The sequence below is a fragment of the Phyllostomus discolor genome, chromosome 11 (genome assembly GCF_004126475.2).
Source record: "Phyllostomus discolor isolate MPI-MPIP mPhyDis1 chromosome 11, mPhyDis1.pri.v3, whole genome shotgun sequence".
NCBI lineage: Eukaryota > Metazoa > Chordata > Mammalia > Chiroptera > Phyllostomidae > Phyllostomus > Phyllostomus discolor.
The window spans coordinates 86,901,164-86,925,500 of NC_040913.2; the positions used below are offsets into that span (position 1 = coordinate 86,901,164).

The window sequence follows — 24,337 nt, forward strand, 5'->3', positions numbered from 1 at the left end:
TAACAGCACAATTTAGAAAGTGACCTGTGGTCTCACGTGAGGGCTGGACTCTAAACGCGAGAGAGCAGAGGAGGAGGAGGCACAGGCCCAGAGCAGGGGGAGGGGCAGTGCAGAGCTGGCCGCCGGCCCGCAGCTGGTGTCCTCCCACGGCCTTGGGTCTCCGTGAAGCTTTGCCCTGAGCCTTGCAGGTTTCCACAGGCTCCGAGCTCCGTTACGGGGCTAATGATAGCACCCGTGGAGCACTGGCTGGGGGCCCTGAACATTTTATAAGCCTTTTTAATTTTCTGCCAAATGAAAGACCTGCTGTAGGGAACCCCGAGAATTGAGACCTGGTGCTCAGCCTCCTCACCCAGCCAGCCTTGCTGACTCCACTGGCCTCCGACTCTCTCTCCCGCCTGGTCTTTCTGGTGGCAAAGCCCGAAGCCTGAAGCCCAAGCCCCAAAAACTTTCTGGCTCTGCTTTTCCATTGCAAACGCTCGTCCTCCAGCTCCTCGTCCCATTGCCTGCCTGGGGCAGTGCTGTCGTAGAACAGCCTGCCTGTAGTGACCCCTGTTGTCTCTCTCTGGAACTTTCTCTCTGGCTCTCCAGCTCTGCTGAGAACCACCCCCTCCTACAGATGGTTTCAGACACCAGCAACTGGGAAAATAAAGCAGTCAATCCTGTCTATAGCTGCATGGGGCACAAACACTTCGTTTGTGACTGACCACTGGATGTGATTGTCTCGCAGTTTCTTTCCACCCTGAGCCGAGAGGCTTGCATTCCCGAACCGTCAGTGAAAGTCAGCCAGAGGGTTTAATTCAGCGAAGACGTGGGATAACAGCAATTTGAAAGATTGCCCTTTTCCTCGGCCCCTCCCTTGGGTGAGCCCAGCTGCAAAGTTAGCGTTGACCTCTGTCATCTTCTAAAGTTCCCCCTCTCCGTGGGTGCCTATATTTCTAGAGCATTCACCCAAGAATAATAAGGTTGCACTTCCTCCCCTGGTGTTCATTCAGGGCTGTCTGGGAACCCAGAGGAGTGGGTCCCCTGATTTTCCAGCCAAGGGTGAGCAGAGAGGTTTCTTTTAAAAAGGGGTGCTGTATCTTTAAATTCTGAACGTGAACTTGGCTCAGGAAGGCCAGCAGTCAAGATCCAGCCCCTAGAAGAGAGAAGAGCTACAGATTCTCCATCCTCAGTCTTTGCGAGGGGCCGGCCGTGCCAGCCAGCCAGCTCGGGCAGGCTCCTGGCAGCATGGCTGGGAAGCTCGGGGCCCTCCTGCTGGGCCTTGCCCTCGGCCTGGCCCAGCCCGCCGAGGCCCGCCGGAAGCTCCTGGTGTTCTTGCTGGATGGTTTCCGCTCAGACTACATCAGCGACGAGGCCCTGGAGTCCTTGCCTGGGTTCCAGGAGATTGTGAGCCGGGGCGTCAAAGTGGACTACTTGACCCCTGACTTCCCCAGCCTCTCCTACCCCAACTACTACACGCTCATGACTGGTGAGTGCCCTGCGCCTGCCTGCCGTGGGGAAGAGGGGGCCGGGGTCCAACTAACAGGGAGCCGCCGGTGCACGGCATCGGGGACTAATTTCAATGTGCAGGTTCCCCCAACCCTTTGGGACACCGGAGACAAGCAGGAAGTGTGTGTTCTTTGCCAGGATTTTTTTTTCATGTTTGTGTTTTTCTCCAAAAATCGTGTTGGATTCTCAGTGTGGAGAACAGAGAGCTATATGACTAGATGATTTTAAAGGGGGTTGTTTGTTTTACACACCAAACTTCTAGTTCACTCTGTTGTTGGAAGGTCAAGTTTAGCTAGTCAACCAACAGGTCCTCCTGTGTCTGTACCACATTCCTCTGGTCCCCTTGCTCTGAGGTCATCTGTCATCCTGGAGGCATTTGGCCTTGTTTATCGATGTGCTAGGCTGTGTAAGTTAACATGGGTTCCTGGATTACTTGGAGGGAACTTGTCAGCCAAACCTTGGAGTATTCCTTAGCCATGGCCCTTGCCCCTTCGTTTGCCTTTTTGGGTCAGGTAACATAACACGAAGAAAAAAAATGACCGTGTGGTTGAGATGCCCATTTTTAACTTCTAGCGTCGGTTTAAAAAAACAAAACAGAACAACAATGCCAGCTAACCCCAGACTGTGCCTGGGTTCGAGAAAGCTGGATTTCGCCCAAAGATGACCTTCATCTGGGTTGGCCAGAGAGCCAAAGCGTGTCCGTGAACTTGATCTTCTGTCTGAGCCACATCACGGACTTCCTGCTCACACAGTGGGATTCCCGGCTCCCAGCTGGTTTCTCGGTGACCTTTGTGAGGGCCGGCAAGGCTCTCTCGGGAAGAATTTCGCAAACTGTCCAGGGGTGGTGTCAGGAATGCACTGTTATTCTTACTGTGTATGCTGAGCTTTGCTGTGGGCCCTGAGAACAGGGACGGATCTATCAATGATGTTAATGGGAAGGGGGGTGCGAACTCTTGCATTGCATTACGGAACTCCACGGAACGGCAAGGCCATAGGAGTCTGGGAAGACGGTCGATCTCTCTGGCTGTCGGGATGGCTACTCCATGCACATGCACATCAACGTGCCATAAAATTAAAGGGGAAAGACGCTCCGGAGAACTAGACACGAAGGCGTGGAGAGGAAAGGAATCAGCCTGTGCATCCGCGAACAATGCGTTTGTTGATTGTTGGAAGCTTCCCCCACCAGCCGAGCGACCAGCGCCTCTGGGACGCAGAGGACGAACAAAGGCCCCCTGGTCCCGCCTTGGCACGCGTCTCCCCTCGCAGGGAAGCAGTTTGCCGGCCGCTGGGCCGCACACAGACGGGACTGTGTGCCCCAGCCCGACTTCGGTTGCGTCCGGGGAGTGTCGCGCACGCACACCGCCCCACTCCGGTCGCCTCTCAGAGCCGCGCTGGCAGACCCGATTGATTCGTCATGGGCTGCCACGTGCGGTTTCCCCGTCTCGGGGGGAAATGAACAAAATCCGTTTCAGAAAGTCAGGCTCCGGGGAGTCAAAGGGGACCATTGCAGCCTCCACGGAGGGACCAAGCCAGTGACACGGTCTTTTGTTGGTCGGGGCCGCATTCCTGAGATGGGCACAAGGAGTCATTGGCAACGAGACTCTGTCTCGGAGACATGCCTTCTGTCCTGGAAGGGCTGTTGTCACTTGTCCTTTCTGTGCGGGGACGGCCCAGCGCCGGGAGGGTCTGACAAAGACCTCGCCTGCCCTTTCAGACCGAGGTCAGCCCGCGGGAGCTGTGTGTCACACCTGTGTGTATTTTTATGTATAATCTGATTGGAGAGACGGCTCGGTATTTAAGTCGTCTTTTCCCTTTCTAAAGAAGCAATATTGCCCTGGCTGGTATAGCTCGGTGGATTGAGCACAGGCTGCAAACCAAAGCATCGCAGGTTCGATTCCCAGTCAGGTCACATGCCTGGGTTGCAGGCTATGGCCCCTAGCAACCACACATTGATGTTTCTCTCTTTCTCCCTCCCTTCCCTCTCTAAAAATAAAATCTTAAAAAAAAAAACAAAAAAGAAGCAATATTAACGCAGGATGCGTCCAGCAAGGCTCACATCACGTTCATGTGCACATGAGGGTGGGCACGACTTGTCTCGCGCCTGCTGACGGAGGGAAGGCTGGGAGATGCCGGCCGGCCGCGAAGCTGGGGGCGCCCCTGCTGTCCTGGCACTGACTGGGCGCTGCGTTTAGGCTATTTCCCCCAATATCCATGCTCGTTTTTCTACCTGGTGTTGAAAATTTCCTCTTTTTTTTTTAATATAGGGAAGACTATAACCGTTGGGAATTACACATATGGTTTGAGCATTTGAGCATTTTATGAACTAACAGAAGACTCATGCTAGATCCTTTTGGTGCTGAAAGGGGGGCTGTTTTAGGGTCCCTCAGAACTCATAGGGGAGACTGCGGTCTCACTTCGTTACGTGAATCACTGCCCACAAGCCGTAAAGCTTCACGTTCTCTCTGCGTAGGGAGAAAAGAGAGGTTATTGGGGAGGACCCTGGCCTTGGGCCTGGAAGACCTCGGCTGTGTCACCGCAGGGTCCAGATGATGTGGGAAGACTTGGGACAAGTCACTTTCCTGCCTCGGTTTCCTTGGTTCCCATCCTAATCAGCCCAGGATCTCAGGTGCTGCCAAATGCAGACGTGAAAAAATAAGCAACATAGAGAGAATTAGAAAAAGTCAGAGAACGAGGCGGCAGCCTCTTGAGGGGCCTGCATCTAAGAAATAAGCACACGTCTGAAACTCCTAAGAGGAGAATTTTGTGGGAAGCTGCCGGATCCAGCTCCAGCAGGTCCAGGGATCCCCAGTGGAGGGACGGCGTCGGCGAAGGAAAGACACGAGAGGTGCAGTTTCAAGCTCAACGGCCAGGCATCTCTGCTGGCTCTTGAGTTCTTTATTTTCATACAGTTGGGTGTGTACATGTGGCATATGTGAAAGCAATAAAAAGTGAGGTTTTTAAGTCATATTTGCTTTATCCTTATTCTGCAGAAAATAGGAAGCAGCTCTCTATTGTATATTATTGTGCGAGCTTTTAGCTCCTAATCTTTGCAACTAATCAGTAACACATTTTACCACACTATATAACACCTTGATTTCTTAAAGCTTAACTTGATTTTAATCTATATATTCTAAAGTTGCAAGCTGGGCACGTAACTGGGCACAGGACTGTTTTAGCTCACTGGCAAAGGCCATGCGGAAGGCTTTCGTGGTCAATGTGGTTAGTACCTGTCTCTCACTTCTCACTTCAGCGCCAGAACCCTGTCTTTCTATGCAGGTAATAATCTTTGTTTGGCTCAGTCCATTCAGCTGCCTGCCATCTACCTTGGTGTTGATGTATTTTTATTATTTGTTTCTATCTTTGATGTCTGACTTTTTAGGCAATAAACACCGTGGGGGTCCCGATCGCTTAAGTATTCATAGAAAAGGAGTGTATAATAATCTTTCCAATACCCGTTCTTTGAACTCTCCAACCCACTTAGGAGGACACTCTGGTGGGGAGTCACTCTCCAATGAGCTGTCATTTTCTTGCTTACTTTCAAAGAACTGTATTTCTTCTGTGGAATTGCCATTTGTCCCAGTCCCGTGGAAAATCACATAGACCCTATAAGCACGGGCAGTAATACAATGATTAAGCAGAGGAGTGCCAGGTACTTCCCCCCGCCGTGTCTGCTGTGCGGACCTACGGCTCCCTCCGTGACTGTGTCAGACAGCAGGGCTGGGCTGGCTCTCGGCAGGAAGCCACCTGCATCGTGATGGGACATGAACAGTCATAAGAGCTATAAGGAACCTTGGAAATCGTGTGGCCTGGTCGTTGGCGTGAGGCCACGGTGGCTGAGTTTATTTTCTCCTTCCAAATACGTTTGCATCAGGACACAGGCGAACAAAACTTCTCAGTGATCAGGAGGATCCATCAAACAAATGATTCCTGGGGACCCGGAGGATCTTAAAACAGGGTCTTTCGCCCAGGGAGCCTGCATTCAAGGCCAGGACAGGAGACGTGTCGAGTCCCTACTACTCTAAAATTGAATGACAGGGGCTGAAATGTGTCCCTCCAAAATTTGTGCGGTGAAGTCCCAACACCCAAGACCTCAGAAAGTCACCCTGTTTAAAGTTATGGCTTTTAAAGAGGTTTTTTCAGTTAAGATGAGGTCATTAGCATGGAGCCCTAATCCAGTATGACCGATGCCTTTTAAGAAGAGGAGAGAAATGGCCACACGAGGACACCACGAGAAGGCGGTCCTCTGCTAGCCAAGGGGACAGTTCTCAGCAGAGACTGAACCTGCTGATGCTTTTGATCTTGGGCTTCCCACCTCCAGAACCGCGAGAAAGGACTTTCTGTTGTTTGGCCTCCCGGTCTGTGACGCCTGGTCGTGGCCCTGCTGGCAAACTAACACAGGGAGACCAGTGGGTAGTCCTCGGATACGCTACGGAGGAGCAGAGGAGGGGACAACTTCTCCCAGCTGCAGTCGCACGAAAGCGTCGTGAGGGAGCAGGGTGGGCAGCCATAGGCCCGGCATTTACCGTCCTGTCCTGTCTCCGTGCGCACGCCCTTTCTGAAGAGCGGCGAGCAGATCAGCTGCGGGCTAGTTCAAATACAGCCATGGGGAAATGGTCCTGGGATGCTTCCTGCCTGAGTCTCACTGCGGGTCTTTTCCTGAGGTTACTCTCTTTTTGGATTAAACCCACGTTTGATTGGAGTAAAGTTTGATGTAAAATCCAGGGAAGAGAACCAGTGGTTTGTTCAGCCCAGACCGTGGGTGAGGGAGAAGGCCGAGTGTGCTGTCAAGGAACACGACAACGGCGTTTGGCCAAGGCCAGTGGCAACGCTTGTTTGCAATTCTCGGACACGTCCTTTTTAATTAAAGTGCGGATAACACATATTATATTAGTTTCAGGTGGACAACATCGTGATTATGCATTCATATACCTTACGCGTGATTGCCTCGATGGGTCTACCAACAGTCCGTCGCTGTGCGAAGCCCCATTGATATTATTGACCGTGTTCCCTGTGCCGTGTGCACTACACCCTGTGGCTTATTACTATTTTTTAACTAGAAGTTTAGACCTCTTATTCCCCTTCACCTTTGTTACCCACCTCCCCACCCCCACCCTGGCAACCATCAGTTTGTTCTCTGTATCTGTACGTTTGTTTCTGTTTTATTTTGTTTGTTCATGCTTTTTAAAGTTCTCATGTAAGTGAACGCATATAATACATTTTTCTCTGTCTGACTTCATTTAGCATGTACCCCCTAGGTCCATCCACGTTGTCACACATGGCAAGATTTCATTCTTTTTTATGGCCAGGGAATGTTCCATCGTGTGTGGGGGGTATCCCATCTTCTTTACCCTCTCCTCTACTGCTGGGTGGTCTGGTTCGGCATTTGGGGAGAGCGGCCCAGGATGTCCTGAGTAGCAGGGAAGCCAGTGCAATCTTCCCTGAATGTGACTACTGACAGACGAACACCCACAGGGGTGAATTTGCTACGCAGTGTGTTATTGTTACTTGAACATTTAGAAACTGGTGAATGAAGTGCCCGGAGGTGGGATGCTCCGCTCCAGACACCAAAGAATGCCGGTAGCAGGAGGGCAGAGGTCACGGGCTCAGTTCTCCCCCAGCAGGGCCCTGACCCAAATCCTGGAGTGTCTAGCAGGTTGTGACCTCGGACCCAGGGGTCTCCCCAAGACCAGTCCAGGAGCCAGCAAGAGCTCGAATAAAGGTGCGTTATTAACCTTTCACCAGAATCAAAGCAAAACCAAGCATATGAACTGTGTAGAATTAATAATTTGTGCTGATGTATTTCCCACGGCACTCTCAGAAGTTGCACGTGAAGCCAGTTCTTCCCAGACAGGCAGGACCCAGCGTGCTGGAGTCAGAGACTGCAGGGGAAGGTGCACTCTCCCCGGCCTTCAAGGAAATAGCTGGTTTTTCCCTGGCTGGTGTGGCTCAGTGGACTCAGTGCCGGCCTGCAGACCAAAAGGTTGCGGGTTCAATTCCCAGTCAGAGCACATGCCTGGGTTATGGGCCCAGGTCCCTGGTGGGGGGCTCACGAGAGGCAACCACATATTGTTATTTCTCTCTCTCTTTCTCCTTCCCTTCCCCTCTCTCTAAAAAAATCTTAAAATCTTAAAAAAAAAGAAAATATCTGGTTTTGATTAAAACCGGCTGTCACTTAGACCAAAGGATATCAGTGCAGGAAGTACTGAGAAATTAGGTTTTGAAAAGAGCCCACACCCTCAGCCTTCTGGAGATCTCGGGTTTCCTGTGGGGGCTGCCGGCAGAACCCTGCACACCCATGATGCGTGCACCGGCCCGCAGTGTCCGTGGTGTTATGGATGAGGCACAAGAGAAACTCACACGGACTACCGAGTCCTGTGGAGGAAAAGGGACGGCATGGCTACTCTCTCAAGGGGAAAGCAAGCCTTGCAGTGCCTGGCCACTCTCTCAAGAAGAGAGTGCCCGACCCTTGCCTTGACAAGCTTTTATTGGCTTTCAATCTGCATAGGAATACAGGTAAAGCTCACTAATCATTGTCGGGCAGTAAGGGTCAAACAATAGATATCATACAAGGAAATAAAAAGGCTTATTTTGAGTCAGGGTCTGTTAGCTAAAGGGCTACAAAACTTTGGGAAACAAACTCATTTCCTGCTCAGACCTTTATCATTTAATTGAGAACGTTCTTAGCAAAGCAGGTTTCACAGGAGTTTATGTATTCTTTCTTAGGCCTAATCACCCGGGGAACCCACCCTTTCCAGCACAGGGCTGCACCGCCCTCTGTCATTGTTTCAGGCTTAAGTTAGGCAGGGGAAGTAAGGCAGCCAAGAGATTAGGAGACTTCTCGCAGACAGAATGAGGACTCAGGCTATGTCAAAGCCGAGGGGCGAGGGTCCATCACCCTCTTTTTCTATAGCCCCTAAGTCCTTCCCTGAGGGCCTTCCTGTGATCGTGCCTGTCTTAGATCGTTACCCCCCTTGGGGAATCTTACCCGTCATTGGCTAACTGATCAAGCATTGGGGCCAGGCAGGGTGAAGTAAAAGGAGCAGAAGTGGTGCTCCTGCCAGGAAGATAAGCTTTGTCTCCTCAGTGGCTTCTGTTCTGAAGGTTTCTCACTCAGCCTTAGCCATGGAGCAGGGGTTACAGCTTCTGAAACCAGGCAGGGCGGTTCCCAACACACCCACAGCAGGAACAGAGTGGGCTCCCTCTCCCCTTCGTCCCAAGGTCAGCCCTTGCATGAGGACCTTCTCCCCAGTGGGTCAGTTTCCTTTTCCTTCCATACACACAGGGCTGCCCTCTTCATCTCCTCCCACCGTCTCTTGTACAACATCCAGTCATGCTCTTGGCTCCACCAGTGTCCCACCCCCTGGGCCAGGCTCAGTCCCCAGGCTTGGATTTCTGTGCCCAGGGACAGCATTGGGCTCAGGCCGCTCAGTGTTGGATTCCTCTCATTCCACCGGCTACTCCTTGGTCCCTCCCGTTGCGTCCTCCTCATCTTCCTCACCTCCTTTTCTTTGAGTTGGCTGTACTTTCAAGACGAATCACAAAGCCTCCACTTCTCATCCCCTGCATGTTCTACTGCCCAGAGCTTCCCAAGAGCTCCTGTTCCCTCCTTGTCTCCGGCCTGCAGTCTGTCTCCACGTGCGAACTGGGGTGCTCCTTTTAAAACACACATCTCATCATGCCACTCGTCTGCTCAGAGCCTCTGGCAGATGCTGCTTTCACTCCAGGTAAAATCTAAAGTCCTTCCGGAACTGGCCCCACATGCTCAGCTTGCCCCTTTCGGACCTCGTTCCCCACCCCTATTCCCCCGGCTTCTGCACCTGTTCCAGCCACGTGACCACCTCAGGACACTGCACTTGCTCTTCCTTCTGGCTGGACTGATTTTGCTTTTCCTGTGGAAAGACTCAAGGTTTGCTCCACTGATTTTCTCAGATCTCCCCCCAGAGTTGCTGTCATGGGCGCACCTTCCCTAGCTAGCCAAATGAAAGGAGCCTACACTACTCTGTCATTGTCTTTCTCACACTCCTGATTTTTCATCTGAGCACCAATTTGATTATTCTGTCTTCCTCAAATAGAGTGTATTATACTGAAGAAGCACTATAATGGTTAAAACATTCAGAGTTTCAGGAAAGCTGATTATTATTTTGACTTTACATGCTCCTAAACTAATAAAGAGAAAAACTGAAATTATGCTTTGGTTTTTTGTTTGTTTGCACTTTTTTGTTTGTGTGTGTGTGTGTGTTTTCATTAGACTGTTACAGTTGTCCCAATTTTTTCCCTTTGCCCCCCTTTGCCCAGTACCCCACTTCCCTCCAGAACATCCCCCCATAGTTCATGTCCATGGGTTGTGCATGTGAGTTCTTTGGCTTCTACCTTTGTTATAGTATTCTTAATATCCCCCTGACTATTCTGTTCCTACCAGTTATGCTTCTTAATCCCCGCACAATTTTCCCCATTCTCCCTCTTCCCCCGCTTCCCCCTCCCAGCTGATAACCCTGCAAATGATCCCCATATCTATGATTCTGTTCCTCTTCTGGTTGTTCGCTTAGTTTGCTTTGGTTTTGTTTTTATTTTTTTTAGATTCAGTTGTTGATTGATATGGATTTGTTGACATTTTAATGTTCATAGTTTTGATCTTGTTTTTCTTAAATAGGTCCTTTTAACATTTCATGTAATAATGGCTTGGTGATGATGAACTCCTTCGGCTTTCCCTTGTCTGGAAAACACTTTATCTGCCCTTCCATTCTATATGATAGCTTTGCTGGATAGAGTAACCTTGGGTGTAGGTTCTTGCTTTTCATCACTTTGAATACTTTTTTTCCAACCCCTTCTAGCCTGCAAAGTTTCTTTTGAGAAATCAGCTGACAGTCTTATGGGAACTCCCTGTAGGTAACTCTCTGATTTTCTCTTGCTTGTAAGGTTCTCTCTTTATCCTTAATCCTTGACATTTTAATTATGATGTGTCTTGGAGTGGGCCTCTCTGGACCCAACTCGATTGGGACTCTGTGCTTCCTGGACTTGCATGTCTACTTCCTTCACCAAATTAGGGAAGTTAGGATTTTCTTTCATTATTTTTTCAAAGAGATTTCCAATTTCTTGCTCTTCTTCTTTTCCTTCAGGCTCCCTTATGAGACAAATGTTGGACCTCTTGAACTTGTCCCAGAGGCTGCTTCTACTACCCTCATTTTTTTGGCTTCTTTTTTTCTTCCTGTTGTTCTCGTTGATTGTTTTTGCCTCCTTATGTTCCAAATCATTGATGTGATTCTCATCTTCATCCACTCCACTGTTGTTTCCCTGTAAATTGTTCTTTATGTCAACAGTGAATCCTTCATTTCTAACTGGATCTTTTTTATGCTGCTGTGGTCCTAAGTTCCTTGAACATCCTTATAAACAGCGTTTTGAGCTCTGTGTCTGATAGATTGCTTACTTCCATTTCATTGAGCTCTTTCTCTGGAGTTTAGATCTGTTTTTTCACTTGGGCCATGCTTCTTTGTCTCCTCGTTTTGGCAGCCTCCCTTTGTTTGCTTCTATGTATTAGGTAAAACTTCTTTGACTCCATTTCTTGGTAGTGTGGCCTAATGTAGTAGGTATCCTATAGGGTCCAGTGACACAGCCTCCCCTATCACCCAAGCTGGATACTCGAGGTGTACCCTTTGTGTGGGCTGAGTAGACCCTCCTCTTGTAGTTGAGCTTTGGTTGCTGTTGGCAGGTCAGTGGGGAGGATTTACCCAGGCCAGTCAGCTGCAAGGATTGGCTGTGACCACTCACCACCAACCTCCACCTTCCATGGAGAATCAGCTGTGCAGGGGCAGGGTGGTAGTGCTCCAAAGTGGTCTGTTGCTGTCCACTGGGTGTCCTGGCCCAGGGGTTTCCTGGGTGGTGCAGGCCAAGGTCAACTACCACCTGTGTTTTGCCTGAGTCTGCCCTTCCTGAGCTATAAAGGAATCTGAGAAGGTTGCCACTTGTGTTGGGCTTAGAGATTCCCAGGCAAAGTCAAGCTGTGAAACTAATCTGGCTGCTGCTAGTGCCTGGCCTGGAGCTCCCTGAGGCCAACTGTTGCTTGTTTGATAGGATTTAGGAAGTTTCAAAGCATGGGGCAAGACCCAGTATTCAAATGAAAAAGCAGCTCCAGTGGGCCTATAAATGGGGTGGGGAGGAGTCTCTGGGGATCTCCAGGTCAGGGCAAACAGTGGTAGCCAGGTTGATGGAGTCTCAGATATGACACCAGCCTGCTGGCTCCATGGCTGTGTGTGCGGAGGGCTCAGAAAAGGGACGTCTCCCAGTGTGCCACTGGTGCCCTTCAAGCTGCTACCCAAGTGCTGGAGCTCAGAGGGAGTAAGTCTGAGTGGGTGAGTCTGTGTGTGGATTCTTTAAGAGGAACTGCTTGGGGCTCCAGCAGTTTCTCCACTGACTCAATCCCTACTGGTTTTTGCAGCCAGAAGTTGTGGGGATTGATCTTCCCGGCACAGGAACCATGGGCTGGGGGCCTGGTGTGGGGCTGGGACTCCTTGCTCCTGAGATATCTCTCCTGAATTTTTATCCTCCAGATATGGGTGAGAGACCACCCCATTCCACGTCTGCATCTCTTCTATTACTATCATTTGACGTGGTTTTTTTAAATTCTGAGGTGTCAGGCTTCCGTTCAGCTCAATTTATGATGGTTCTAAGTGATGGTTGTCCTGTATTTTAGTTATAATTTTGATGAGGTTGTGTGAAGAGGTGAGGCATGTCTGCCTCTGCTGCCATCTTGACCGGAAGTCCCCCAAATCATGCTTTGTTTTATTTAAACAATTAACAGTCGTTTAGGTGAACTGATTACCTTTTATGTCTAGAAATCTTCTCTACCTCAAAACACGTCTATCAATTTTGTTTCAAAGTTGGAGGCAGCAAGAGGTCGGGAGGAGAATTACCATGAGGAGGGGGCTGTGCCAAGTAAGGGATCAAAGGCCTGGGGTGCTGGGAATTTCACCAGAACACTGGTCGTGAGCACAGCCTGAGACAGAGCCCAATTCTAGCCCAGAGCGCCGAAGCCAAGAAAGCCGAGGGCACAGCGAAGCGTGAACAAGGCGAAGGGTTCAGAACCACACAAACGACTGCGAGAGAACAGCGAAGGCCCCGCTGTGTGTGGTCCTGGCCGTTGGACTGGAGATGGGTCTGGCTAACGGAAGGGCTGGCAGGGCCACCCTTGCGCTCCCAGATGGCTCAGGTGGACGGGCTGTGAACACAGGCCTCGTGAGGGGCTTCTTAGGTGTTTGCAAACATGGTGCTGCGGGCTGAATTCCCCCCCGCCCCCAGCCCCCGGCAAATCATAAGTTGAAGTCCCAATCCCCGGTGCCTCAGAACGTGATTGTATTTGGTGATAAGATCATTCAAAGGGTAATTAAGTCAAAATGGGGTCATCAGGGTGGGCCCTAATCCAATGACTGATGTCCTGGTAAGAGGGGGAGGCCAGAACACCGACGGGTGTACAGGGAAGGGACAGCCGCCTGTAAGCCAAGGAGACAGGCTTTAGGGAAGACCAACCCTGTGATGACACCATGATGCCGGACTTCCAGCCCCCAGAATCGTGAACAACAGATTTCTGTTGTTCAAGCCCCTGGGTCTGTGGGCATACGTGTTTGTGAGGCCCTCAGAAACGAAAAGGGCCGCATGGTGACTGGGCTGCCGACGGAAGAATGAAGGTTTTCCTAGTCAGCCCACGTCCAGCCCCAACCTACTGACTGAGCTGCTTCTCTGGTAGTTTCTGCCCTGAAACTGGGGTAGTAACAGTGTCTTGGTTTCCTAGCGATGCCGTGGCAAGTGACCACAGGCTGGGGGCCCTGTCGGACCAGCAGACAGGCTTCCTTCACGGTGCTGGAGGCCGGCTGCCTTAGATCAAGGTGTCGGCAGGGCCACGGTTGCTCTGAGGGCTCCCGGGGAGAACCCGTTCCACGCCTTTCTCTTAGCGTCTTGTGCACCATTGCATCACTTCCATCTCTGTCTCCTTCTTCGTCCCTCAGCGTTCTCCCTGTGTGTCTCTTACAAGGGCACCAGCCATATTGAATTAGGGCCCATCCTAATGGCCTCGTGTTACTTGATTACATCCGTGAGGGCCCTGTTTCTAAACAAGGTCACAGTCACGGGCACTGAGGGACAGAACTTCAACGTATCTTTTCGGGGAACACGATTGGACCCACGACACGTGGTGCAGTGGAAAGACCTATGGGTTCACCGCAGAAGACCCACTGTCATCCGTTCTGTCGCTTGCTGACTTTCGGAATGGAAACAAGCATGTTCTTTTGAGCTTCAATGTTATTTGTCAGTAGGACGGAGAAAATAAACATCCACCGGGCTTGTGGAGAAGGCAGAACGAGACACTGTATGTAAGGCCCGCATCCTGAAACTACGCACAGCCCACACTTGAGCTGTGCGCTTACGCCGACTCGTGTTGCAGGAACGAGCTACGTCGGAGGCTTCCCACCACTAAGCTTGACGTCTCACTCCGCCCTGTTTCCTCTTCACGTGGAGACCCAGGCTGATAAAGCAACGTCCAAGCGAGATATGCTGCTGGCCCGGCAGGAGGAAAACAGGAAACGGCCAGACAATGTGATAATGCGTAAAGCTTCTGCTTGGAAGGGTCACGAGTCACATCCACACCCGCTTCGGTGGCCAAAGCAAGTCCTGTTGTGCAGTTGATGCCAGTGAGTCAGGGGTGCATCGTCCCCCCCACGGTGGGTGCAGGGATTTTGCTTTACCATCACAGACGCTGCTGAGTGGGTGCTCGGCACAGTTCAGAAGAAAGCAGAGTATGTCGTCATGAACGTGAGTGGCACAGAGAAGGTGGATCTAGAACTGAACCCTGAAGGATGAGTGGAGAGACTTTTTGTAAGAGATGAACTGTGGGCCAGGTCTTAAGGAAACATATAAACCTATACAGACTGACGACGCGAGGGACACAACGGAAGCCAAGGCGCTGACGCATTCACGAGACCGGGGAAGGTGTGCTGAAACCATCCGCCGCCCACGTGTGGCTTGGAGCGTGGGAGACGGGTGCATTTGTTAAAAAACAAAACAACATTCAGTTGACGGAAGGCTTTAAAAGCTAATTTGCCGATGGCCCAATGAGACCCTTCTTCTCCCCTTTTCCACTGGGAACACCTGAGCGTCTGTCCTCTCCCGTGGGCCGTAGGGAGGGGCTGACAGGGAAGAGCACGGCAACTGGAAAAACCTGCTTCCGGGGCAGCGAGTGCACGTGGGAGAAGGAAGAGGAGGAGACCCTGAATCGACCGCAAGGCCGAGAGCTGTTCAGAAGTCTGGGGCTCCTGTGAGCAGGGATGAGCAAGTTTGGAGGGCTGCTTATTTGGGGAAGTAAATTTTCGTCAGAATAGATTTCAAGTCGGAGTTGGATCTCCACCTGGCGTTGGAACGTTACGGGGTCAGAGACGATGTCTTAAAGGTGAGTTCCAGAAGCTTGTGGATTAACCAGCCACAGGGGTAACAGAGAGAAATTGCTCTGAGGGTCCCAGTGGACCCAGGTCCATGACCTTCTTGTCTCTCTGCTTGCCACACGCTGGTGGAGGATATTTCTCATGGTGGCACAAATAAGTCTGTCTTCTCATCAAGTGAACTTTTGTCTAAATTTTGTCACTTACTTCCTAGTGACACCTAACAGCATCTTTCCACATTTCTACTTAAAATGACAATCTGTCTCAAGGGTCCTGACTAAGCTGCCCAGAGACGCAGGCGGGGTGGGTGACGCGTGGGGCCACAGAAGCCCCGAAGGGCACAGACTGACTCCTGCCCTGAGAAAATAGCGTGTTCCAGGAATTTGCAAAAATAATCTCTCCTGGCACGTCATGATGTCAGCTCCCAGCAACAGAGCTCTGCACCGAAGTGCCACTTTTTAAGAAGCGTGTTTCTCTTGGCTTTCCACGGTGCTGAGAGGGAGCCCTTGTCACGCGGTATCCAGTGGCTGGAAACCCACTCCCCGAAGGAGGGGAGGGCCGGGGTGCTGGGCGAGGCTGCGGAACGTGGTGAAAGCTTTTGATTAGCGTTACGGTAAGCCCCTGTTTGAGAGCGTTCACTCACACGGAGCCACTGCGGTCTGTGAACCGTGGCTGATCTCTCCCGCCTCCCCCTCCCCTCACCCCACTGTTGATGGATGGCAGGGCCCTCTGCCTCCTGCCAAGGCTTCTGGGAGTTTGGTTGGACCCTGCTGCTCTTGGGATGCATGCTATGCCAAGAATGGGTAAAAGGACGTTTAAAATTAATTCAGAGGGGGCCTGAGTCAGCAGGTTAATGTTTATTTCAGAGACACTTTAAACAACACCTACTCATGTTTCATAGTCCCCTTCTGTGAATGGGGCCATTGTCTGCGGTGGCCCCGACGGGGACCTGAGGCAGGTCTGGGGCTTCCCTGGGTCCTGGGTGGAGCATTTGGCTTCTGCTGGATGTAGTGCTTGATCATAACCTGCTCCTATCTCCGGCCCTTTCCACGGGGAGGAGGCAGGGCCCAGCAGAGAGGCCCTGGAACCCCGCGTGGGCAGGCTCCCTGGGACAAAGGGCGGCCAGGCCACTGCCACAACCAGACTGTTGCTCAGGGATACTGCGGATCCTCTGCACCTGGATGACGTAATCCCCCTCTCAGGTGCCTGCCCTCAGAGCTCGCGCTCCTGCGCTTGCCAGGCCCGAGGCGGGAGGCCAAACGGGGTGGCCGTGGGAATGCGCACAGGGCACCGACCTGGGCTGTGGGCTGTGAATGCTCCAGGCGGACCAGCAGGCCAGGTCCTCTGCCCCGGCACCTTGGGTCTGAGTGGCCTTGCCTGTTCACCCAGGTTGTCCGCCCAGAACGCCTGATGTGCAGCAGGTTGGAAAGCACTGACGGACCAGGATGGGCAGGGAGGGGAGTCACTGGGCCAGGTTTCTTCTGCCACGAGCCCCTGAGATGCTGGATAAGCCACATCACCGTCCGGGTCCTGAGCTCTCGCTGCTTTAAAACGAGCAGCCTTGGCCAACACAGCCTGGGTTAGCAGGGTCAGCGGTCCCCCGCGTGAGGCCGGCTGCCTGCTGGGAATGTTCTAGGTGCTCTGTTCTCGGACTGGGAATGTAGTGCTGAGGTCCAAGGGGATCCTGGGGGGACATGCAGGGAAAGGGTGACCAGAAGGGGCTCTCAATGATAATCTGCACCTCTTCCCGGTTACGGTTGACCTGGACCTCTTTTACACATTTGAAAACCTGGTCTGTGGTTAGTGGCCCTGGACGCTGATGGGCCCTGACGAGGACTCGGCCCGAGGGTGGGGTGGAGGCAGCGTGGAGGTCCTGTGTCTGCGGATGGAGGGGGCAGGACACCCCCAGGATTTTTCTAGGGGGCGCTGGGCCCCGGGCCCTTCTCCCACGTGATGCACACAAAGCAAAGAAAGCAGGCCGCCCGCGTGCAGTGCGCCTCGTGCCTCCTGAGAAACGGTCTGCACGTGTAAGACGCTGGCTTTCTCGGGTAGATTGGAGGAGACATTCCGCTTGGATGGGTGAAGGCAAAAGCTTTACACGAACATCGGTGTTTGGGAGAAAACCTCAAATTTGGGGCTTTCAGTCCCTCCCTAGCAGACCATAGGCCCAGCCTAGAATACACTGCCTACCCCCTTCAACCCCTGCTCCTCAGCCCAGGGCAATGAAAGCCTGTGAAAGCCCCTCCCCGGCTACAAGCACTCCCCGCCTGGGCTCCCAGGTTCTCACTGGGGAAGGAGGTGGGCTCCTCCAGGGTGCACCCTGGCCTGCAAGACTGGCCACCAGGAGTCCACTGCAGAGGGCAGATGTGAGAAGCAAGGCCATCTCGGGACAGGGCAGCACCTCAGAGAAGTCACCAGCGTCCTCGCTCTTGCTCCAGCAGCCCCTGGAAAATGCCACCACATCCCCTAGCCTGCGATGCTCCCGGAAGTCAGGCCATATAGCATGTGTGAGTGGTCTGATATTTGAATTTTTCACCCATGACCCCCCAGTCCCTGGTGAGAAATGCTCTGGGGTGGAGGCAGCATCCTTCCTGGCCCCTGTCGAGCTGGGCTCCCCGGGGGGCAGGAAATGGTGGGCAGCAGGAATGCTACCACTCAGGGGCATCGGGGCCCAGCCGAGGGCTTTTGCCGGTTGGAGGGAAAGCATGTCTTTAAATGTACGTGAGAAATGAGGAGCTGTGGTCACTTATTGGAGGGACACCCGGACAGAGGAGAGGCAGATGTGTGAGAGAGCGGTCCTGTCGCCTCTCTTTTTGAACAATAGCGTTCATCCATTCAAAACCTTAAATTCAAAGACATTCCTGGATGCGGTGGGCCTTGCTCATCTCCAGCTGCCCAAGGAGGCATTGTAACCGAGCGCTGGTTTAGCTCCCATTTTGGTTCGGGCTGCTGTAACCAAGGACCACAGGCAATTCAGCGATGTTTAGTGTGTTTGCAGAGAGGCGCAACTATCACCACAATCTCATTTGAGAGCATTTCCGCCGCCCAAAAGCAACCTTGTGCCCTGGGGTTGCTCACCATTCCCCCCTCCCGCCCTAATCCGCTCTCTTCCTCTAGGGGTTTGCCATCACACTTCGTGGGAATGGCACCACGGAACACGTGTCCTTTCGTGTCCGGCTTCTTCCACTTAGCGTGATGCTTTTGGGGCTCATCGTGTTGTGTCAGTTCCCCGTTGCTTTCACGGGTAAGAAGGATTCCGTTGCGTGAATAGACCCCATTTTCTTGATCTATTCACCAGCTGGGCCACGTTTGTGTGGTTTGCGCTTTTCGGCTGTTGTGAGTAAAGCTGCTGTCAACATCCACGTACCAGACTCTGTGGAACATTGTACATCAGGGAATATAAAATCTGCAAATACTGTTCTTCCAGGTGGTGGTTGTCTTTTGACTTTCTTGATGGAGTGTCTTGAAGTACAGCAGGATTTAATACTGAAGTCCTATTTGTCTATTTTTTCTTTTATCCTTGTACTTTCAGCACCACAGCTCGGCAATAACTGCTTAACTCAACATCATGGAGATTCACTCCTGTATCTTCTTCTAAGAGTTTTAACACTTCTAGCTCTTACATTTAGGTTTGCATCCATTTTGAGTTAATTTTTGCATATACTGTGAGGCAATGAATGGTCCCAGCACCATTTGTTGGAAACTATTCCTTTCCCATGGGATGTTCTTGATACTTTTATTGAAAATCAACTGGCCACGAGTGTCAGTTCATTCCCGGGCCCTCGGTTGAAGTCCACACGCCACCCTTAGGCCACGGCCACGCTCTCTCGATCACCTAGCGCTGTAGGGAGTTGGAAACTGGGGTGAGTAGTGCTTTCCACTCGGTACTTCTTTTGGAAGATCGTTTTGGCTCTTTTGAGTCCCTTCTATTTGCAAATGCGTTTCAGGATGAGCTTGTCAACTTCTGAAAAGAAAACAAAACAAAACACGCAGCTAGGATTTTGGCAGGAACTGTGTCGAATCTACAGAACAATTTGCGAGGTACTGCCACCTGAACAATGTCGTCTTCTGACCCGTGAGTGTGGGGTGTCGTCCCGTGTCGTCAGGTTGGACATTCTCAGCAAGGCTTGGTGGTTTTCAGCGCACGAGTCTTGCACTGTTTTTGTTAAATCTTTCTAAGCACTTTATTCTTTTCTGAGTTATTGTGAGTGGAATTCTTTTCTTAATTTCATTTGTGCAGCATATTAAAACACAACCCATTTTGGGTGTTCATCTTAACATCTGCCTGCCTTGCTGAACTCGCTTATTAATTCTAATAGTATTTTGTGAATGCCTTAAAATTCCCTGGTATCAGAATATACGAGACCACGATTCCTGCAGAAAAAGATAGCTACTTCTTCCATTCTCGAATCCTGATACCTTTGGTTGATTTTTGTAATCGCCTTGGCAGTTACGGAAGGGCGTTTTTGCAGCTGAGAGACTTGAAGCCCAGAGAGGGTGAGCAGCTGGCCTGAGGCCACCCAGCCAGACAGTGAGTAAATCAGGACCACGCAGAGCGCTGCTGCCCACCACGCGTCACTCAGCCTTTTGACCGCACGGCCTCTGGTTGGCCCAGTCGCAATCGGAGCGGACAGTGGGTGGCCTGCATCTCCGCAGAACTCCTGTTGTCTTCCTTCGGGACGAGCAGCCACATTCAGTCAAGCAGCGGGCAGACCTTGCATTTCCCAAGCGTCGAAGAACTCACACATCTACATGTCGGCTGCGCTCAGTGCCAGGTGCTTCCAAATACTGTCCATCCTCATAGAACTCTACCGGGCAGGCACAGCCATCCCCATGGACCGCACCAGGAAAGCCAGGCTGGGACACAGTACCGTGCTCTTCAAGGTCACGGAGCCCGCACATAGCAGAGCGTGAGGACAGAATGCCGTGCTCCCCCTGCGGCCTCGGGCTACCTCTCCTCTCCTGCTCTCAGGGAGGGGCAGCGCCCCAGTGCAGCCACCCCACCACCTCTCCACCAGACGGTGAGGTACACGGCACAAGCCCGCAGACACAGACACCACGGGCGAGCGTCTCCGCCTTTCCAGGCTTCCTCCAGACTGAGCCAACTCACGGAAACCAGCTCTGCTTTAATCCCTCCTTTGTGAGTCTCAATGGACAATGCAAACAATCAGTGCTTCTGGGGTTGAGTATAAAAGAGAGGATTCAACCTCGGACACTCAGCTACTCATCCCCAATGGCCAGGACTGCACAGTTGCGCGGAATGGTTTCAACAGGCCTCTTGTGATAAGCCACATCTGGGGTACTGGCCCCGGCCACCGAGACATAGCTCTGGGCTAGGCGCTCCTCATTGCCCTTGGCTCTGGGGGCCTGGGAGGGCATGGTGGTCCCACAAAAGGCACGGTCCCAGTCCCTGCCCCCCACTCAGCTGTCTTAGGCTCCCTGACACTTAGGAACTCAATACATGCCTGCTCGTATTTGCTTTAAAGTTACTCGGAAACCGCTTTATCCTCAACGCTCAGCCGGTTCCTTTTTAAGCTGTTCTCTTCTGATGCCACCCCAGCTGCTGCCGGACGGGGCGTTGGCTCCCGCTGCCCCTCTGTCCGGGGCCACGCTTCTGGCCCCCCAGTGAACGCAGAGTCCAAAGGGAAGTGGCAGTGGTTACCTCCCACGTGGCTCGCCTGTTCCCTCCGCCTCTCCTCCCCAGTGCCCTCCACTCCCCACCCAGGATTTAAGAATACAAAAGCAGAAATAGGTATAATTAAACATTTTGCAAACTCTCTTGAGTATTTTAAGAGGCACGCAGACACCCAACTTAAAATTATTATGGTTTGCCGAATTCCAGCTTGGTGAGTCATCCAGGGGCTCTGGTGGTTTAAAACAACTTTCGTATCCCCAGGAGATCTTAGGTTTGGGAGTTTAAGCCATTTATAACGGAGCAGCGTCTGGAAAAGTTCTCAGAAACGACAGCTCCCTCGGGCGGCGTGGTGGGCGGGAGAGCTCCCCGGTCTAAGCCCAGCCTCCACGCCCAGGTGGTTTCGTGGTCGGCGGGAGCGTATGGATTTCTTAATAACCTGAAATGAGAAGGCCCCGCTTCTGCCAAGCAAGCCTACCTTGTGCCTCACTCAGCCGTATTTTATATCGTTTCAGTTCACTGCCAAATCCAACTACTCCTCCCCTTGCTTATGTCCCCCGCTTCCAGGGCTTCGGCCTGGGCGCGTCTCTCCGGGAGATTATTGGTGTGAGGGCAGCGATGGGCTGGAAGCGAGACACGGGGTCTAGCCCAGGCTGGGGGGGGGGGGGGGTACCTGCACCTTGTGGCCTCAAAGTGATTCTGGGTTCAGGGTTTTTTTTTCCTGACAAAATGGGGGTGGGGGGGTGAGGGCTCCAAGGGGTGAATTCCAGTGTGGCGGTCCTCCTCTTTGTCCTCTAGTGTCGTGACCCCCTCTGAACTGCTTTCCTCTAAACTTTCTGACCTTGACTCGTGTCGAAGGGCAGGCACGGTGGGTATTCGATCTCGTGACCACACTTCACGGCCACGGCCGCTGAGCCAAACCCGAACTGTAGCTCTGGTTAGCGTTTCCGTCTCCTCTCAGGGCATGAATTGAGTTTTGTTTGTTTGTTTGTTTGTTTTCGTCTTCACCTGAAGATATGTTTGTTGATTTTAGAGAGGGAGAGAGAGAGAAAGATATCAGTGTGAGAGAGAAACATCACTTGGTTGCCTTCTGTACATGCCTCGACTGGGGGTCTAACTTGAAACCTAGGCATGTACTCTGACCGGAATCGAACCGGTGACCTGTTGGTGTATGGGAGGCTGCGCCAACCACTCAGCCACCTAGCCAGTGCAAGAATTGAGTTTTTACACACACCCCTTACTCTGTTAAGACTCAGTGCTATGATTTAAAAAAAGACAGAAAGAAAAAAAAAAAAAGCCTGGCTCGTGGTAGGATTTTTGGGATTAGAGACCTAGGCCAGAAATGTCTCTTTAAAATCACACCCTTCACTACCAATTTCCCTGAAGAACAACGTTTAAGTCTTTTTAGGAAATACCTAATGGGCTCCATCCCCGTCCGCACTCTCTGGAGCCACCCACACAAAGAGCCATGAGGGGAGGGCAGCTGAGCGGAGGAATCCCCGGCACAGCCACGAGGAACGATTTATTACATCAACTCCAATCGGCTTCCCAGACAGGCCCGCCGGCCCCTCCGCTCACACGCGGAGCTGCCGGCCTCCGGGCCTCGGCCTGGGCAGCAGCTGCCCGGCCGAGGGGCCACCCTGGTGGGTCACCCGAGGAACACCCAGGAAATGCAGTTTTAAAAGAAGGGCAAATACATTTGCCTGCTCAATCACCTGATCTGTCGTTTTGATTCCTATCAATCTTTCTAGATCTACTTGGTGTCAAGTCCGAGTGTTAACAAGGCCCGAGGCTGACTTCTCCTTGGCCCTCGGTACCTCTGCCGTCACGGAAGGAAACACGGGACATGCAAACACGGCCTTGTCCTCGGGCCCGGGGGCGTTAGCAGTGCGTCTCACCCTTGTGGTTTGATGTTGGTATTTTGAAATGTCGTCACCGTTTAATTGGCAATAGGTTTTCCTAATCTTTTCTCCCCAGAATTGTGTCTTTTTTGAAGGTAAATTATCCCTAAGTGTTCAGGCCTCTGGAGCTAATGGGCACCAGTTTTCACATGGTGTCATGTGGTTTCTTTCTTTTTATGTCCCCCACGAAATGCCCGTCTGTGGTCCCATGTGGGGAGTCCGGGAGGGCTTCCAGCAAACAGTGGCAAGGGGCAGCTTCGGGGCGGAAGCTTCTGGTCATGTGACCACCAGTGCCACACAGGGGGCATGGCTTCCCGGGCCTTCAGAGGGTGCTGGGAGGACTGAAAGTGGCACTTGGTGAAGACATGACTTTCTTACTTGGAGCCAAATCCTCCGACAACGTCTGATGTTGTTAAAGACAATTGGGTTGGTATTTTAAGAAAGCAATTGCGAGCCCTGGCTGGCGTAGCTCAGTGGATTGAGCGCGGGCTGCAAACCAAAGCGTCGCAGGTTCGGTTCCCAGTCAGGGTACATGCCTGAGTTGCAGGCCATGACCCCCAGCAACCACACATTGATGTTTCTCTCTCTCTCTTTCTCCCTCCCTTCCCTCTCTAAAAATAAATAAAATCTTAAAAAAAAAAAAAAAAAAGAAAGCGATTGCTTTGTAAGCCTCGAAATTGGCCCCACAGCAGCCAAGCGCGGGTCGCATTTCCATCAGGACACAGCCCTGGAAAAGGTTTCAGGCACCAGGGAAGCCAGGGCTTCCCTTCTAGATGTGAAACAGAAACACTGGAACAAAAACGAAGACCCCTGGGCCTTTTCAGGCCCCGGGCCACGTTACACTCTTCCCTGGGATCGACTCCTAGGAGGACACGCCCCTTCAAAATTAACCTCCAGGGACGTATGACAAGATACGTGCATTCGTAAGTCATGGCTTAGACTCCAGCGCCCAGTAGCCAACCGTTCATTTTATTAAAGGACGCTCCCCGGGAGCGGGGGCCTCGTCGGCTTGGGTGCCGTATCCTCAGCCCTGCAGAGCGCCTGACTCGCTCGCGCATCGGGCAGATGCTCTCTGCGCACGCGCTCTGTGCACAGACAGGTGCCCGCCACCCACTCTCCATTTCTACACAAAGTCTCCTTCCACGGGCCCAGAGGGGCTACTTTAGCAGAGACACGAGGACAGTTAAGGAGGCTGGCCGGCCCTGTCCCTGTCTGAGAGTCCAGGCGGAGGGACACACCAGGTCAAACGCCCAGGGCTCGCACACACCGGGGGTCCCGGAGGTGCGGTCGGAGTGAGGAGGAGCGGTGCGGGGGAGACCAGGTGAGGTCTGATGGGCGCCTAGTGGTGCGTCAGCCATGAACGCGCTCCGCCCAGACCTGGGGCTGCTCGGAGCGAGGAAAGCCGCGGCTCCCTTGCTGCCCGGCTGAGTCCACCGCTGCTGGTGCCGAGGCCAGTGCGCCGGGGTTGGTTCTGACCAATGACCGAGCGAGGTCCGGGTCTGAGTGATGGCCTGTCCTCCACGGGCGGACTTGGCTGAAGGACCACCATCAACCTGGCCAAAACGTCTCGGCATCGCATAGGTCCTTTCTCTCCAATCCCTCCCACCTCCGTCTTCTTGCTCACATGTCAGACCTTTGCCCAAGGAGGGATCTCCTGCAGTCCCGCTTCACCCCCTTTCCCCGGAACGTCCCCCAGTAAACTTCGTGTGTGTCTAATCTCCCCCCAGTCCCCCGTCCCCAAGGACCTGGACCAACCCAAGGCCGCATCAGGTCCCTGCGGGTCCTGGTGCAGACTGTGCGAGCAGTGCCTTTGGCTGCCATGTTTCTTTGCTCCCTGTTCCTCCGGACTCCTTGCTTTCTCCGGACCTCACAGTCCTGACGTTCTTGAAAGCCCA

General features: G+C 52.4%; 1 protein-coding gene across 1 annotated transcript in view; it reads left to right on the top strand.

Moving 5' to 3' along the window:
• Positions 1–737: 737 nt before the first annotated feature.
• ENPP6 (ectonucleotide pyrophosphatase/phosphodiesterase 6) overlaps positions 738–24,337 on the top strand; it is a 73,026-nt gene continuing 49,426 nt past the window's right edge. Inside the window, exon 1 of the mRNA XM_028526914.2 lies at positions 738–1,468. Coding sequence (XP_028382715.1) covers positions 1,228–1,468 — 241 coding nt within the window. The 5' untranslated portion in view covers positions 738–1,227. The remainder of the gene's footprint in view (positions 1,469–24,337) is intronic.